The 15,860-nt window shown below is 34.5% G+C and overlaps 1 protein-coding gene across 1 annotated transcript; it reads right to left on the minus strand.

Moving 5' to 3' along the window:
* Positions 1-15,006: 15,006 nt before the first annotated feature.
* Positions 15,007-15,588, minus strand: LOC129884277 (uncharacterized). Its single transcript, XM_055958601.1, has 2 exons — positions 15,492-15,588; positions 15,007-15,425 (listed from the first exon to the last, which is right to left on the minus strand). The coding sequence occupies exons 1-2, from the start codon at positions 15,586-15,588 to the stop codon at positions 15,007-15,009; spliced, it is 516 nt and encodes a 171-aa protein (XP_055814576.1).
* Between the last annotated feature and the right edge of the window lie 272 nt (positions 15,589-15,860).

Here is a 15,860-nt window from a genome sequence, read left to right on the forward strand (position 1 = left end):
TAGGTTATATAAGGAAACCAACCCAAAGGGTCTGAATAGACGGTCGTTGTTTCTCTTGAACCTTCTACTCAATCTCAGCCGTTGAAATGACGTTTTGTTTGTCCTTCTTTGGAATAGTCTAGAAGTTTTTGTATCGCAATTGATTTACTCATACACCCCTTATACTTTGGCAAAACTGCAATTTGGTTCTCTTAATTTTGAACTTGCATTCGGATCCATTGATTTGAAATCCAAACTATTACGAGCTTAACAACGTTAAAATCAATACAATTTGAAAACAATATTAGAGGAAATCTTAAATACGGATGATTGAAATCTTTTGAAGCCTCTCAACTATTGCACTAATTTTTTATTGTGTTATGAGGTGTCAACATTAATATATATAGGTATAAAATGAAAATTTGACTTATGTATGTAACGTAATTTTTTGATATAATGACACCCCTGGGGTAAGGGTAGCTCTACCTCTGAATTAAAATTTTGTTTAGACATGCAATTTGAATGTTTAATAGTTATTTTTTGCTCATTAACATAAAATCCTCATAAGTTGTGAAAAATATCAAAATTTTCTCAATTCATTGTACAATCTTACCAAATAAGCAAAACTTCGTAACAAAAATATAATATACTATCACAAAGCTATTCTAAAAAAATACGGCATTTATTTATCAAATTTTAGTTCAATAAAAACGTAAAATTAAACATGGTGGATTGAACATGGTCAATATCATTATTAACTAGATCATTATGTTCATATTCCGTGAATATTTCATCACTATTTTGGTATTCTCACAAAACATTATGTAGATATAAAATGGTGAATTTCTTTTTACAAAATACAAACTTGTGGGCCAATTTTGTATTTGAAAAAAATATGAAATCGTTATATGAAATTCTCAAATCAAGTTTTTAAGAGAACATGGGGCATGACCAAATGATAATTGCATCTCATGATTTCAAAATCACAAAATAAAATTGCATGTCCAAACTTCTATTTAGTTGAGAGAATTGAGTGTAGGGTGACAAATAAGTGTTGAAATTAAAATTAGTGACAAGTTTGACCAGTCCAAGTCAAATCTTTTCTAATAAATGATTAAAATAATTGGGGTGTAAAATTAATTTTTATAACTCTTTAAGTTTTTAAAACAAAATACCCAACTAACTCAAGTCCCAATTATTTCACTTTACCTTTTTTCTCTTTTAGAAAAAAACTCGGTGTCCCCCCTCCCTCCCCCGCTCTCTCTCAAAACTTCGACATCTCCTTCAAATCCTTCGCCTTCTGCTTCAACGTTATCTCATTATTGTCGTTGATGAGTCTGAATTTTATCAACTCATTATACTCAAATTCATGAATATTGTTATGTTTTAATGCTAATTGGAGGGATTTTAGGCCCTAGTTCTCTTGTATGCATGTATTCCTTATGAAAGGCAAGTTTGAAAGATATAAAGCTTCAAATTCTTTATAAAAGGCAAGTTTGAAAGAAATGAAGTTTAAAATCACTAAAACACACTAGCGAAAGAACCAGCGTCCCACAAGAGCCAATTGGTGTCTTATCGGCTAAACACCGACTTGACTGGAGAAAGACTAGCCAAGCACCAACGAGTCATTGACGTTGTACAATTCCTAATCGACATTCTATTGACTCCGACGCAGGACTACTGAAGGAATTGAAGGCTGAAGCGGCGATGCGGTTGGAGCTACATAATCTTAGATCGGTGTTCCGTCGGTCCAGTGCAAGTTGAAGAATGGAAGCCAAAGGGCAAAAACGTACTTGGCAGATATAGTGCTTCATTTGAAAGATTCCAAGAATAGAATATGGAGTTGTGTAATTATGTACTATTATCTTCTTCCCAAATGGAAATAATCTAGGGAGAATATTTTTTGGATATTTTGGGAGTGATAAAAAGTAGTTAAGAATTTTTCTTACTTTCTAAGGAAGAAAACTTAGATTTGCACTCTTCTAAGCTTTGAATATCAGATTTGTGAATCAATTTCACTTGAAATGGAGTTTTTCTACATGGATATATTCTTTATTTCTTTGATTATGAGCAGTTAAATCAGTAGCTAGAGGTGTGTGTGAAAAATATGGATGTAAAATTCAATGGGTATTGATTAATAAGTTCTAAAATTGATTGTTAGGCATGAATCTATTGTTTTCTTGAAATTTTAATCTAAAAATCAGTGGTTGCAAACATTGATCGAGCTCTCTAACACTATTTTGACTTGAGAAAGCAAAATAGAGTTTGGTAAGACTTCAATGGTGAGGACTTGGTGAAATTAGACAAAGGATTTAAGCTAGAGATAAGATAATGCGACTAATTTTTCATTTAATGATATGAGCTAGGGATAGTCTATCTACTCAAGCAATGTTTGGTGTTTTATTGGTAAGGATCTTGGAGTTCGAGAGAATCCAAAGGACATATGTGCGACAGTTTGAGAGAATATCGAATGTATCCTATACCAAATGATATCCACGTATCAATCAATTTGGTTGTGGTTAATCTTTGTCTATTGTGTCAAAACCTCATTTTAATGCACACACCCCTATTCGTTTTCAAACTAGTAGATGGTATTTGTGTTGATTTCTTGCTTTTGATACTTGATATTGATAGTTATAGTTGTTCCCTTAACCCCTCCCCCCCCCCATTTTATATATAACTATTGAGAATTCAATTTGCTAGTTTGTTTGGAGTTACAGAATTAGTTTTGAGTGTGATTTCATTTTTCAATCCTTTTGATTCAACCCCAATCTTTAGAATTCGGTATTGTTTTGCATACGACCGCCTATGCTCTAAAAAATAAGAAATAGTGGAGTGTTTATCAAAAATAACGTCGTTGTCAGAGATTGGTTAACAATTACCTCCAATTGATTTTTGAATTCAAACTTTTATGCATTTTGTGTTCTTGTTACATACTGTTTTATGTTGTTGGTTGTGAAAAACAAGTCAAGATTAGCCAAGTGGATGATAATGAAAGTATGGCTGAGTTTGCCAATGATTTTGCTGATGAGTCTATTGATCTAGGTGTTGCGGGAGTCATTCGCCTACCACCTATGGTAGGGAATGCGGTTTTCTAAGTCACAAGTATCATGTTGCACCACCTTCAAATGAAAAGATGGTTGGTAGGGCAAGCCGTGAAAGATGCAAACTAACACCTTCACAACTTTGTGGATGTTTGTCTTCCTTTCAAAATGAGGGACATTATCCAATAATCTATTCGGCAAAGGTTGTTCCCCTTCTTATTGACCGGAGAAGCCACTTTATGACTTGTTGAATTGCCCCAAGTATCGATTAAATCTTGGGATGAACTAAATACTACTTTTCTTGAGAGATTTGTTCCACCCTCACAGATGCTTAAATTAAATTGAGGAATGAGATTAACAACTTTCAACAATTATCGGGGGAAGCTATGCATGGAGTGTGGATAAGGTTTAAGAAGAAGAGTGTTGATTGCTTAAGCCATGGGTTGTCAAATAACGTACTGCTACAAATCTCTTATCGCTCATTGGATGAAGTGAACCAAGCTGGTGGTGAACAACCTAGCTGAAGGTTCCTTCATGAGCTTAAACCTACCCACTAGCTTCTATTGCTTTTGATCGAATGGCGAAGACCAATATGGCATGCCATATAGGGATAATGGAAAGTCTTTGGGTGTAGCTACTTCAACAATGACAAGGGAGATGAGAAGAAAGGAAGAAGAGCGAAGATGGCTTAAATGATGACTAATGTGGAGCTCTTAACTAAACACATGATGGGCACCGAAACAAAAATGTAGATTCTATCAGATCATATGTGCATCATCACTTGAAGAGGAGGCTGCTTATATCTTATTTGACCTATTGCAACAGTTTAGTTACCGTTGCAGTAGGTTGTTCTTCCATTGCAGTAGCTCTACGGCCTCGGTTTAGGCAACCGCTACAACAGATCGAGTAGCAATAGCTCTTTTGCTATGGTTAATTTCGAAGGTTTATATAACTGTTGCAGTAGAGGTCTCTATTACAATGGTTTTCACTTTAAGTTATTACCGACGGTTAAGCCTCTACAGGGACAGTTATGAATCGTTGCGATAGACTTTTATGCGATAATTATTTATGTGTTATAACTACATTTTTTTCTATCGCAACGGTTATTATATGGTAATGCAATAGTTCTAAACTACTAAAATTTTACTCCATAGCTATTGCTACAGTTATATTAGGCTTTTGCAACAATTCTTTACCTATTGCAACAATTATTATTAGGCTTTTGCAATAATTCTTTGCATATTGCAATTATTATTATTAGGCTTTTGCAATAATTCTTTGCCTATTACAATAATTATTATTAAGCTTTTGCAACAGATACTATTGATCTACTGTCACAGAAATTTAGAGCTATTGCAATAATTTTATAGAACGTAAAATACGCAAATCGATCACGATTGAGAAAAAAACTATTCATTACCAAGATTACAATCCAAGATTTGAGGTTAGGTAATATCGATAACATCAAAATATACAAATATTTTTTGACCATTCAAAAAGAATGTACTGAAACACACCACATGAGTTTTCAATCTTCAATCTTCAAAATTAAAAGTTAATTAATATCAACCTAGTCATCTCCTAGGTCAAGTCTTCAGTACTGCTTTCATCCCCTTCTTCAATTTCATCACCTATAATGAAAATATAAAATAATTTAGCAATTTTTTTTTACAAAAACTTAGTAGCTCCACGTTAGTCATAAATAAAAGTTACTACTGTATATCTTAGCAGGTGAAGTATGGGCACCAAAGGCCTGCAGGTTTGCTTCAGAGGATGCCATTCCTGAGTGGAAGTGTGAAATGATAGTCGTGGATTTCATGGTGGGTCTACCTAAGACTTTGGGGATGTATGACTTAATTTGGGTCATCATGGATTGGTTGATTAAATCATCTCACTTCATTCCATTCAAAGTGGATTATAACTCCCAATAGTTGTTTAAGATATATGTCAAGGAGATAGTGAGGTTTCACGGGGTTCCCTTTTCTATCATTCCAGACAGAGATATGTAGTTTACTTTAAAATTCTGGGGCAAGTTACATGAAAAGGTAGACACTCAACTCACTTTCAGCACAACATTTTATCCTCAAACTGATAGTCAGTCAGAGCAAACAATTCAGGTGTTGAAGGAGATACTGAGAGAATATAGGATTGATTTTGGGGGCTATTGGGATCAATTCTTACCCTTGTGCGATTTTTCTTACAATAATAGTTATCACTCCAACATTGATATGGCATCATTTGAGGCACTTTATGGGAGGGGATGTAGATTGCCCATAGGGTGATTTGAGGCAGGTGGTGTGAAGACTCTAGTCTTTAATCTGGTAAGAAAAGCTCATAAAAAGGTAAGGGGTATTCAAACCAAGCTTTTGGTAGCCTAGAGCAGACAAAAAAAGTACGTGGATCGCAAGGTAAGGAACATTACATTTTTGATTGGTGAACAGGTTCTATTGAAGGTGGCACCTATGAAAAGAGTCATGAGGTTTGGTAAAAAAATTATCTTAGCCCTCGCTACATTGGTCTATTTGAGATTCTTGACTGTGTGGGCCAGTGGCTTACAAATTAGTGTTTCCACCCAGTTTGTCCGAAGTCCATCCAATTTTCTACGTATCTATGCCGAAGAGGTACCATGGGGATGTGGATTACATTATCAAGTAGAATCGATATTGTTAGACAAGGATCTTCAATACTAAGATGAGCCAGTTGTAATTCTTGACCGAGATATCCAAACATTGAGTACTAAGGAGATCAAATCAGTAAAGGTTCAATGGAAGCATCGTTCAATTGAGAAGGCCACTTGGGAAATCAAGAAGCACATGCGGGACAAGTACCCTACTTGTTTGAGGATTCATATATACCTTATTCTTAAATTAGTGTAGTTTTTCTTATTTGATCACTCGGAGACAAGTGATGGATAACTTGGTATCGATTGTAAATTGGTATCTATATATCCAAAACCTTTGTTATAGAAAAGGCATGGTTAAAATAATTTATGTTCTATTTGCTTGTGTGACTTTTGATGGTTTTCTTCTATTGTCGTCGAGACTTATTCTAAGGACCTCCTAGGACTTATTTTGTGAAATAAGCACATTTTTTTAATTTTATTTAATGATAAGGCTATTAATCAACAAAGCAAAATTAAAATTCCAAAGAGCTCAAAAGATAAGGAGAAAATAATGCTTCTTGTAAGTTTACCCAAAGTCTTCCTCCGGATTCCTTCACCCAGCCACCAGGCCACCAAAAATAAGCAAAGTTGTAATGCCCTTGAGGTAATTTGCTTGCTTGCATGTTTATCTTGTTTTGGTCCTTTACATAACTTATGTACAGTGTTCGTAATGTGTTGGAATGGGTGACATGCTTCTTGAGATGGTCGAGAGAGTTTCTAGTTAGTTTATTTTATGAGTATTATTTATTTTAAACTTGCATTCCTTATTGAGTTGAGTTGATTATGGAGTTGAGTCCCTTGAGATGAGTTGATTGACGTTGAGTCTGTTGATCGCATTCCTTTCCTGCTATTTTACATATTCGTACATTTTATGTGCTGACCCCATTTGACCTGCATCATTTTATGATGCACATACAAGTGCTAGAGATCATCAACAGGTGCTTTGTTAAAGATCTGTTTCCTTTTCTAATAATGGTGAGACCTTCTTGCTTTCGGAGGAATCATATTATTTTGTTTTACTTTTGATTTTTTTCTTTTGGGTAGTCATGAACTTGTCATTAGCACCTTCTGAATAGTGATAGAGGCTTCATAGACATATAGTGATAGTGTTGAGTTATTGTTTTGGTTTTCAAAACTATTCTTTGACATGGAGTTGAGTTGAAATTTGGTTTAAATAAGTTATTCTTTCTTGAGTTGCTGATTTGGTTAACCTACTTGATTGTCCCTTTTTTTTTGTTGTTTTAAGCCTTCCGCTGAATAAATGAATGTATGATTGGACCAAGTAGTTCGTTTGGGGACCAACAATGGTATTCGAGTGCCAGCCATGCTTAGGGTACCCTCTCGGTGCGTGACATAAATAATTAGACTTGATATAATTTAATAAAATAGTTAATTGACAAGTCCCTGTGGATTCGACATCTGGCTCCTAAAAAGAGACACTTTATTACTTGCACGATCGCGTGCACTTGCGTGTGTGTATGGATACAACAATTTTTTTTTGCTGTTGCCGGAAACTTAGAAATTAGCTATTTTCTAGGTTATATTTATTTATTTAAGTTTTAATTTTTTTATATTCATTATAATTCAAATAATATTTTTAATGAAAATTTTGATACCCTTATTGAGATGGACGCTTGGGATAGATATTGGTTGGATGATCGATGGGTATCCTTGTTAGTACTGTGGAAGACCTTACTTAGATGTTGATTGTCTTACTATTCAAAGGATCGAATTGTGCGCACCTACCCAATATTTTGTATGGAATATACATCATATATGTGGTGGTCAAGATGGTCATTGGAATGATGTCCTAACTCTTATTCCTCTCCCCCAAACCCTTATTATGATTCTTTTGTTGTTTGTGATGTTGACAGGAGTAATGAAGTAGAGGATGCAGAACAAGAGGCTCACACTATTAAGATATTGCAGCAATTAATAAAACAACAAATTGAAATAAGGGAAGCCATGAAAATAACTCATTCAAAACTCACGAAAATGCTGACACTTGGAATCTCCGTGATAGTCTTACACATATGGCAACCCAACTAACAGAAGGAAGAGAGGAGCAAAAATAAGAAATAGATTAATTTGGTTTAGATATTCACGACTTGGAAGCTCAGTTGAACGAAAAGGTTGAGGTTTCTGATGCCTAATCAACAATTGTCGTGAATGATGACCAACTAGTGGAGGAAAAGAGGAATTCCAACCATTCAACTATACTTTATTCCTTAATATCGATGTTGAGAAGGAGTACAAAAGTGAGAATGTTGTAAATAGTGTTGCTTTGGAGTTGAGGCATCTTAGACCCCATTCAAAACATTTTTCTACATTATGCTTGGATGACGACATAAAATTCGAGTCATCTGAACTAGTGGAAGAGTTTCTAGATGTGGAACAAGGTTCTTACATCCTAAAATTTTTCAATTTACATAGACAAAACGACATTCCTCACATAAGGAACAAGAAGTGCAAACTGCGACATCTATTACTTGGTTCCTTTATCATTATACCACCGCCTCTAGAGCGAAGAAGAAAATTGATGCAAAGTTAGGATACAATTCATAAGTTCGGAGTGGAGAGAAAAATGGGTGGTGACTTGAGTCATGCCGCGATGTTAAATCAGGCGCTTATTGGAAGGCAACCCATTAATAGTGTAGCTTCTTATTTTTTTAGTGTCATTTTTTGTATTTTTTTATTTTGCAGAGTAGGGGAAGTCTGAGTACCTAACAATTTGAAGCAAAGGGGCACATTTAAGCTTAAGTGTGGGGTACTTACGACCCTTGATTGATATTGGGAGATGCTACTAGCTAGACCTAGAGGTCTTAGGGTGTTTTTCTTACCCTTGTATTAAATACTAATTGATGCTTTGGGGATATAGCATATTTTCAAGTGTAGGGTGGAGTCTTCCTAATATAATGTTTAGGGTTTAGTGTGCTTTAGGTTTGTTTAATGTTCGTGATAGTATTTTTAAATTTGGTTTTTTTATGAAAAAACATATTGTGCCAGGTCTGCGATGCGAGTTTGTATCGGACCCCACTGGAAAAAAAATTCATAAAAAATTAAATTTTTTTTTTCTCTTCTTCACCTAGCCCACTTTTTAAATATAAAAAAATACAAAAAACTTTTATTATTTTGTTTTATTTTTCAATTTTTATTCTTTTGTACAAGCAAACTTGCCCACTCCTTGGTTTTTCTTTTCAGTTTTTTTCGAGAGGTTTCCTTTTAACCGATTATCAGTTATTTTTTAGGAGTACATTTTATTTTTATTTTTTGGAAATAAAAGAAAAAAACCTTTTGACTTGGTTGATACTTGTTATTTAGGCCTAATCTTGAGTAATATCTTCTTAATGCTTGATTGCTAAAAAAAATAACAATAGACTTTTTGATACCTAGGCTCAGAATTGTGACTCTGTAGATAGCTTATTTTATTTTGTAGTTTGTTATGACTGTGTTTCTCTTAAAAGCAAAAATGATCCATCTTGATTGAAACTTGTACCATGTGTGGTGAGAATTCGTTTATTTCATGTTTTGCATCTTAGTCTAGAAATTTCCCTACATATTGTTGAAGCAAAATAAAAAGTATTGCTCTATTTAGAAGATGATAATAGGTTTTCTTTGATTTATCTTGTAAATTTTAGCCTTTTCATATATTATATCATTAGTCAACCCTTTTGAGTTTGTAGCCTTTTGTTGGTAGCCATATTTTTGCCTTGGCTCTTTTGTTGAATTCCTAATTTTTGCACCTTGCTTCCTTGAGAATTGTAGCATAGACTTTTTATAATTGTTAAATCTAAAGAAAATAGATGGTTGAGTGACAAATGTAATTAAAATAGCTACAAAGTGATGAAAAAACCATCTTTGAAAGAGTGTGACATGAAAAAAAAGAAAAATTACATTTAGAAAAAAAAGTGAAACATTCTTGATGAGATGAAATTACTAGTGAAATAATTATTGGAGAGTGGGCTAAAAAAATAAAGAGAAGAAAATAATGGGTGATGAAATCATAAAGTGCAAAGTGCTTTCCTACTCGCCCTCTAGCCTATATTACAACCCGTTAAACAACACTATTTGATTCTATTCAAGCATGCTTAATTAGTAGAGATGTATATAATGGGAAAACCTATGGTTCTTTGTGCATGCATACGAATATTTTTGTGAGTGTGAGAGTTGTTCTTTGATGGTAAGTCCTTAATTTATATTCAGTCCTTTAAAATGAGTGTGTAGACTATTTTTTTTCTTGTAAGGGCACTTGTTTCATGATAGATAGGTGATGATCAGGAATAGTACTTGATATTTGAAATTTTGTATGGCCTAATTGTTTGTATCAATCAAAATGATGGTGGTTCGAGTTTGATTTTTTTGATGAGCTCTAATGTTTTCTCGAGGATGAGCAAAAGTCTAGGTGTGAGGTGATCATGTGAGTCCAAAAATTATATTTTTAGTCATTATTTACCTCATATTTAGTATTTTAATTTATCAGTTTTTGAGCATAAATTTTATGAATTGTGCTAAATAATGTATATTATTTGTAGGATTAAATTGATGGGAAAATAAAAAATTTGAAGCCAAAACGAGTTAAAGATGAAAGATTATAAAAGGAAATCAAGCAGGCAGCTAAATGAAAAGAAGTTAATATAGTATTAATATAATATATATTCAAGTCAAAGAAGGAAAAGAACAACGGATCTGCTGCTGCATGACACGTGGCAATTTTGGAGACACTCCCAAATTGAAGCAGCAACGCAACGAACAGTGCAAAACCTAATTTTCTTTCGATTTTGAGTTTTTCAATTAGTTTTGGACTCAATTATTTTATTTGAGGTTTTTTGCTACACCTATAAATATTCCATAAAATTAGTTTTGAGAGGAATTAACTTTTGGCCTAGGTTTTTTTTCTTCTTCTTTATTTCTTAAGACATTAGTAGCTAAAGACCCTTGTTCTGAGGTTGCGACTATGAGTGATGGTTTAATATTAATTTCTTTAGATGAAGATTGGTTATTGTTTAAATCTATTCTTGTATCCTTGATTTTACTATTTTAATGCTTAGCTACCATTAGAATATATTTATTATCTACTCTTGAACTCGGGAGAGGTACAGAGGGATAGAACGTGGGATCCAAGGAGCGTGTTCATTCTAGGTTAAAACTTAGATTGATTCGTATATAGGATACTTGTGATATATGCCTATATGTTGCGTTTGTTTAATAAACAAGATGATAGCTTAATGCTCCATGATTGGTTCATGTCTATCCCCACTCAACGATGTATTTAGACTGTCAACTGAGGTAGGTGATTAGAGGTTGGAAGATCATGATCGTAAAATTAATCTTGTAAATCAACAGCTTTATAACCTATCGGATTCTAAAGTAAAAGAGATTATGCTTAAACTCATGTTACGCTGCAGCCTTGGATTTTCCCCAATCATTGTAAGTTAGTATTTTTATTCATATTTAATTCTTGCAATTTTTAGTGTAAAGATATTAATAGTATATGTTTTAGCTCTCTTAAATAAACAATTAGACTTAATATAATTTAGTAAAATAGTTAATTGACAAGTCCCTGTGCGTTCGATATGTGGCTCCTAAAAAGAGCCACTTTATTACTTGTACGACCGCGTACAACTGCATGTGCGTTTGGACTTAACACGAAGATTTAAGACTTTCAGATTGAACACATACTAAAAGCTTTTTTTCTCTGTAAACACATCTACATGAACACCATAAAGATAGTGCATCCAAATCTTCAAGGCAAAGACTACTCTGTTAACTCAAGATAATGAATCGGGTAATTCTTCTCATAAACTTTGAGCTGCCTGGAAGAATAAGCTATCAACTTACCATGTTGAATCAACACACAACAAAGCCATTTTCTGAACAATAACCACAAACCCATCTGAACCATCAGGTGGAGTCAAAATTGGAGCAGAAATAAGTTGGTCTTCAACTGTCGAAAACTCTTCTCACAAGTTTCAAACCACTATAATTTATCCTTCTTCTGAGTCAATTAAGAAAAAGAAGAAGCAATAAAGGAAAACCCTTCAACAAACTATCTAAAGTAACCAGCTAGTCCCAAGAAACTATCAATATCTAAAGGAGAGAGAGGTATAGGCTAGTTCCTGTTTGCTTTGATCTTCTTAGGATCAACCTGAATGCCTTCTGTAAAGACTACATAAAAAATGAACTCTACCAACTTCAACTAAAACTCATAATTGTTGAGCTCAAGAAACAACTAGTGATCCTCAAGAATCCGTAAGATAGTCCTCAAATGGTTGCAAGCTCATTCTTGCTCCGAGAATAAATAAGAATGTTAATAGGCTAACTATATGGGATTAACAATCATTAGTTTAATAACATACATATTCTTTCATTTTTATTTCATGACTTTAATATATTATATAATATTATATAACATTTTATTTCATTTATCTACTCACTAATATAGAGTACACATACAATTATTTTATATAAATGACCACTTTGGCCTTTTGCACAAAAAAAGAGTACACATACAAAGAACGTATATGCCTTTGCCAATCTACTACATAAAGGTAATAAATTAGAACTCTATCCATTTTTTAGTTAACTTAAATACTCTTACTAATTCATTAATAGAAATTTTTGTCTTTTTGTCACTATCTAAAAATCGGGGTCATGATGACACACATCCCAAATCTACTACGATGTATAAGCCTAAACAGTAAAACTCATACGAGACTCCCAAAGGGAAAGTTAGACCAAAAATTAAATAAAAGGAATGACCATGAAGAAATTATCTCAAAACCTGGTTTCATAAGTATAAAGAGCATCTAATACAAAGTATAAATTTGAATATACAATGTAAGTCCCCAAATAGTATTAAAGACTGAGCAAATAAAAGATATAAATAGTGGAGATATGAATCCCGTGATGTCACCACTAATATGAAGCTAGGAAGTTCACTAGAGGATCAACTGCCACGCGGAACACCCTTACTAGAAATCTACATAAAAAAAGAACACAAAAGCATGGATGAGTACAATCCAAACGCACTCAGTAGGTTTGACCAACTAAGCATAGGGAATCAGTTAGACCTATGAAATACACTAAGGAACGCTTCCACCTGCATAAAGAAAAGTCCTATTCCAACATCGATGCTACCAAATTTATATAGAACGACGTGAGTAAAATAAACACATAATAACAACTCATTCTCACAATTAAATAGATAAGCCAAATAGTACAGATATCAATGCAATGCAATGTAGTGCCATATGATGATGCAATGATATAGTGGTACGGTGGAATCAAGTCTTTCACACAACTTGTCGTATACATATGTCGAGATAAGGCTTCCAGACAAGGACCCATGGGGGACTCGCAGTCTATATACCAAATCACAGTCTCGAAATCGCATTAACTTTCCACCTAGCTAGTGGTCAAGGATATAAAAAGGTGTAGCATTTTCTTTTTCAAAAAAAATTCATAGTTCTCAAATTTCCAAGATCAATGATATAATGAATGAGGATGAATGCATCACAATACATATGACATTCAGGTAATATTCTACTCAACATGTAATACAAGATTCAAAGTTCTCAAAACTCAATCTAAACATGATATTCACCTCAAGAGATAGTAATAGGAAGGAAATATATTAAAATAAGTGTTCACCCTCTTTCGAAAATATTTCAGTACTCAAGTATGCTCAAACCCCACACTCAACCCCTCAGGCGGGCATTACAAGTCAAATAGTCTCCTCATCCCTCTCTCACAGGTAAATCATGAATCACAGATTCTCAAAGCAGATAAGATAAAATCAACCACCACCAATTCAAGATCATGAGTTGGATAGTTTCGTTCATGCACCTTTAGTTGTCTAGCGGCATATGTTATAACCTTTCCATGTTGCATCAAAACACAATCTAATCCAACCCGTGAGGCATCACAATATACAACAACCCATCCGGTCCTTCCGCCAATGTCAAAATAGGAGCCGACGTGAGACGTTCTTTTAATGTTTGGAAACCTCTTTCACACTCGTCCGACCATTGGAATTTCACCTTCTTTTGGGTCAACCTAGTCAAAGGTGATAAAATAGATGAAAATCCTTCGACAAACCTTCTATAATATCTGGCTAAACCCAAAAAGCTACGAATATTTAAAGGAGACAATGGTCTAGACCAATTCTTTACCGCCTCTGTCTTCTTTGGATCAAATATGACACCATCACCGGAACAATGTGACCAAGGAATGCCACAGATTTCACCCAAAATTCAAATTAACTAAACTTGGCAAATAAATTGCTTATCCCTCAAGGCTAACAACACAATTCTCATATGACCCATATGCTCTTCTTCATTTCAGGAATAAATCAATATATCATCAGTAAAAACCACCACAAACATATCTAAGTATGGTTTGAAAATCCAATTCATCGAGTCCATGAAAATAGTGGGACATTAGTCAACCCAAATGAAATAACTAAAAACTTAAAATGACCACATCTAGTTCAAAACACCATCTTGGGAATGTCACACTCCCTTACCCTCAATTGGTGATAACCAGATCGAAGATCAATTTTTGAGAAATGGCTTGCACCTTGGAGTTGATTAAATAAATCATCTATTTTTGGAATGGATACTTGTTCTTTATGTTGACCTTATTCAATTGTCTGTAGTCTACACACATGCAAAGCGACCCATCCTTCTTTCTAACAAACAACATGGGAGCACCCCATGGTGAAATACTTGGCCTAATGAAACCCTTATCTAACAAATCCTTCAATTGTTCCTTCAACTCCTTAAGTTCCACCGGAGCCATATGATAAGGAGGAATAGAGATAGGTTGAGTATTGGGAAGGATATCTATATTGAAATCGATTTCCCTTTCGAGAGGAATATCAGGCAAGTCATCCGAAAACACATTAGAGAATTCATTCATAATGGGAACCGACTCAATAGAAGGAGCTTTGAAATTTGTAACCTTAACCCGTACTAGATGATAGATTCATCCTTTATGAATTATTTTCTACGATTTTAGGCACAATATGAATTGACCCCTAAATACCAAATTATTACCCTTCCACTCAAGGACTAGCTCATTAGGAAATTAGAATTTGACCATACGGGTTCTACAATCAATAGATGCATAGAAAGCATGCAGCCAATCCATACCAAGAATAACATCAAAATCAGTCATGTCAAGTTCAACAAGATCACAAGGGATTTTTCTATGCAAGATCGACATGGGGAAATTTTTATAGACTTTCTTAGCTAAAACCAAATCACCAACAGGAGTATAAATCAAAAAAGGCTCAAGCAAGATTTTAGGACATACATCAAATCATATATCAAGGTAAGGATTAACAAAAGATAATACGAAACCCAGATCAAGTAAAGTATAAACATCAAAGTCAAAGACCCACAACATACCCGTAACCATATCGAGAGACTCCTCAACATCTTGCCTAACTTGAAGTACATAGAATCTATTTTGGCATTGGCCTCCGCCTTGTTGAGCTTGTCCTCCTTGAGTAGCTTGTCCTTGAGGACGTCCTTCTCTCTCCTTGTTAGGGCATTCAGATATCTTGTGTCCCATTTTACCATACCCAAAACAAGTACCCATACCAAATAAGCATTTACCTCCATGGTTTCTCCCACACTTAGAAAGAATAGACCCACTAACACCCCCATCTTGGGCCTTAGGGTTGGATACCTTATCCTTATCAAATTCTTGACCCGAAGCTTGTGAAGAACCTTGGCCTTAAAACCTTTGACCTTGTTGAAAATGGCCATTACCACCATCAGATTTGGATTGAGAAAACTAACCTGCAAGTCGAGCTCTCTTGAACTCCCTCACCTTCCTCTCCTCAAGCTTTTCCCCTTCAATTAGTTCAGCATAAGTCATGATCCTAGAAATATCCATTTCCTTGATGATCATAGAGGTTCGACACTCTTTTATCACCAAATCGGACACTCTTTCATCACTAAAGAAGGAGCATACTTCGACAATTTTGTAAACTAGAGGGCATACTACTTCACACTCATATTACCTTGCTTGAGGTTGATAAACTCCAACACCTTTGCTTCTCTCAACTCAAGGGGAAAGCAGCGGTCAAGAAAAGCAACTTTGAAACTCTCCCAACCTATGGGACCTCCTTCAACCCTTTCAGACTTCCATTAATGGTACCATACTTG

Source organism: Solanum dulcamara, chromosome 4, assembly GCF_947179165.1.
Source record: "Solanum dulcamara chromosome 4, daSolDulc1.2, whole genome shotgun sequence".
NCBI classification, from domain to species: domain Eukaryota; kingdom Viridiplantae; phylum Streptophyta; class Magnoliopsida; order Solanales; family Solanaceae; genus Solanum; species Solanum dulcamara.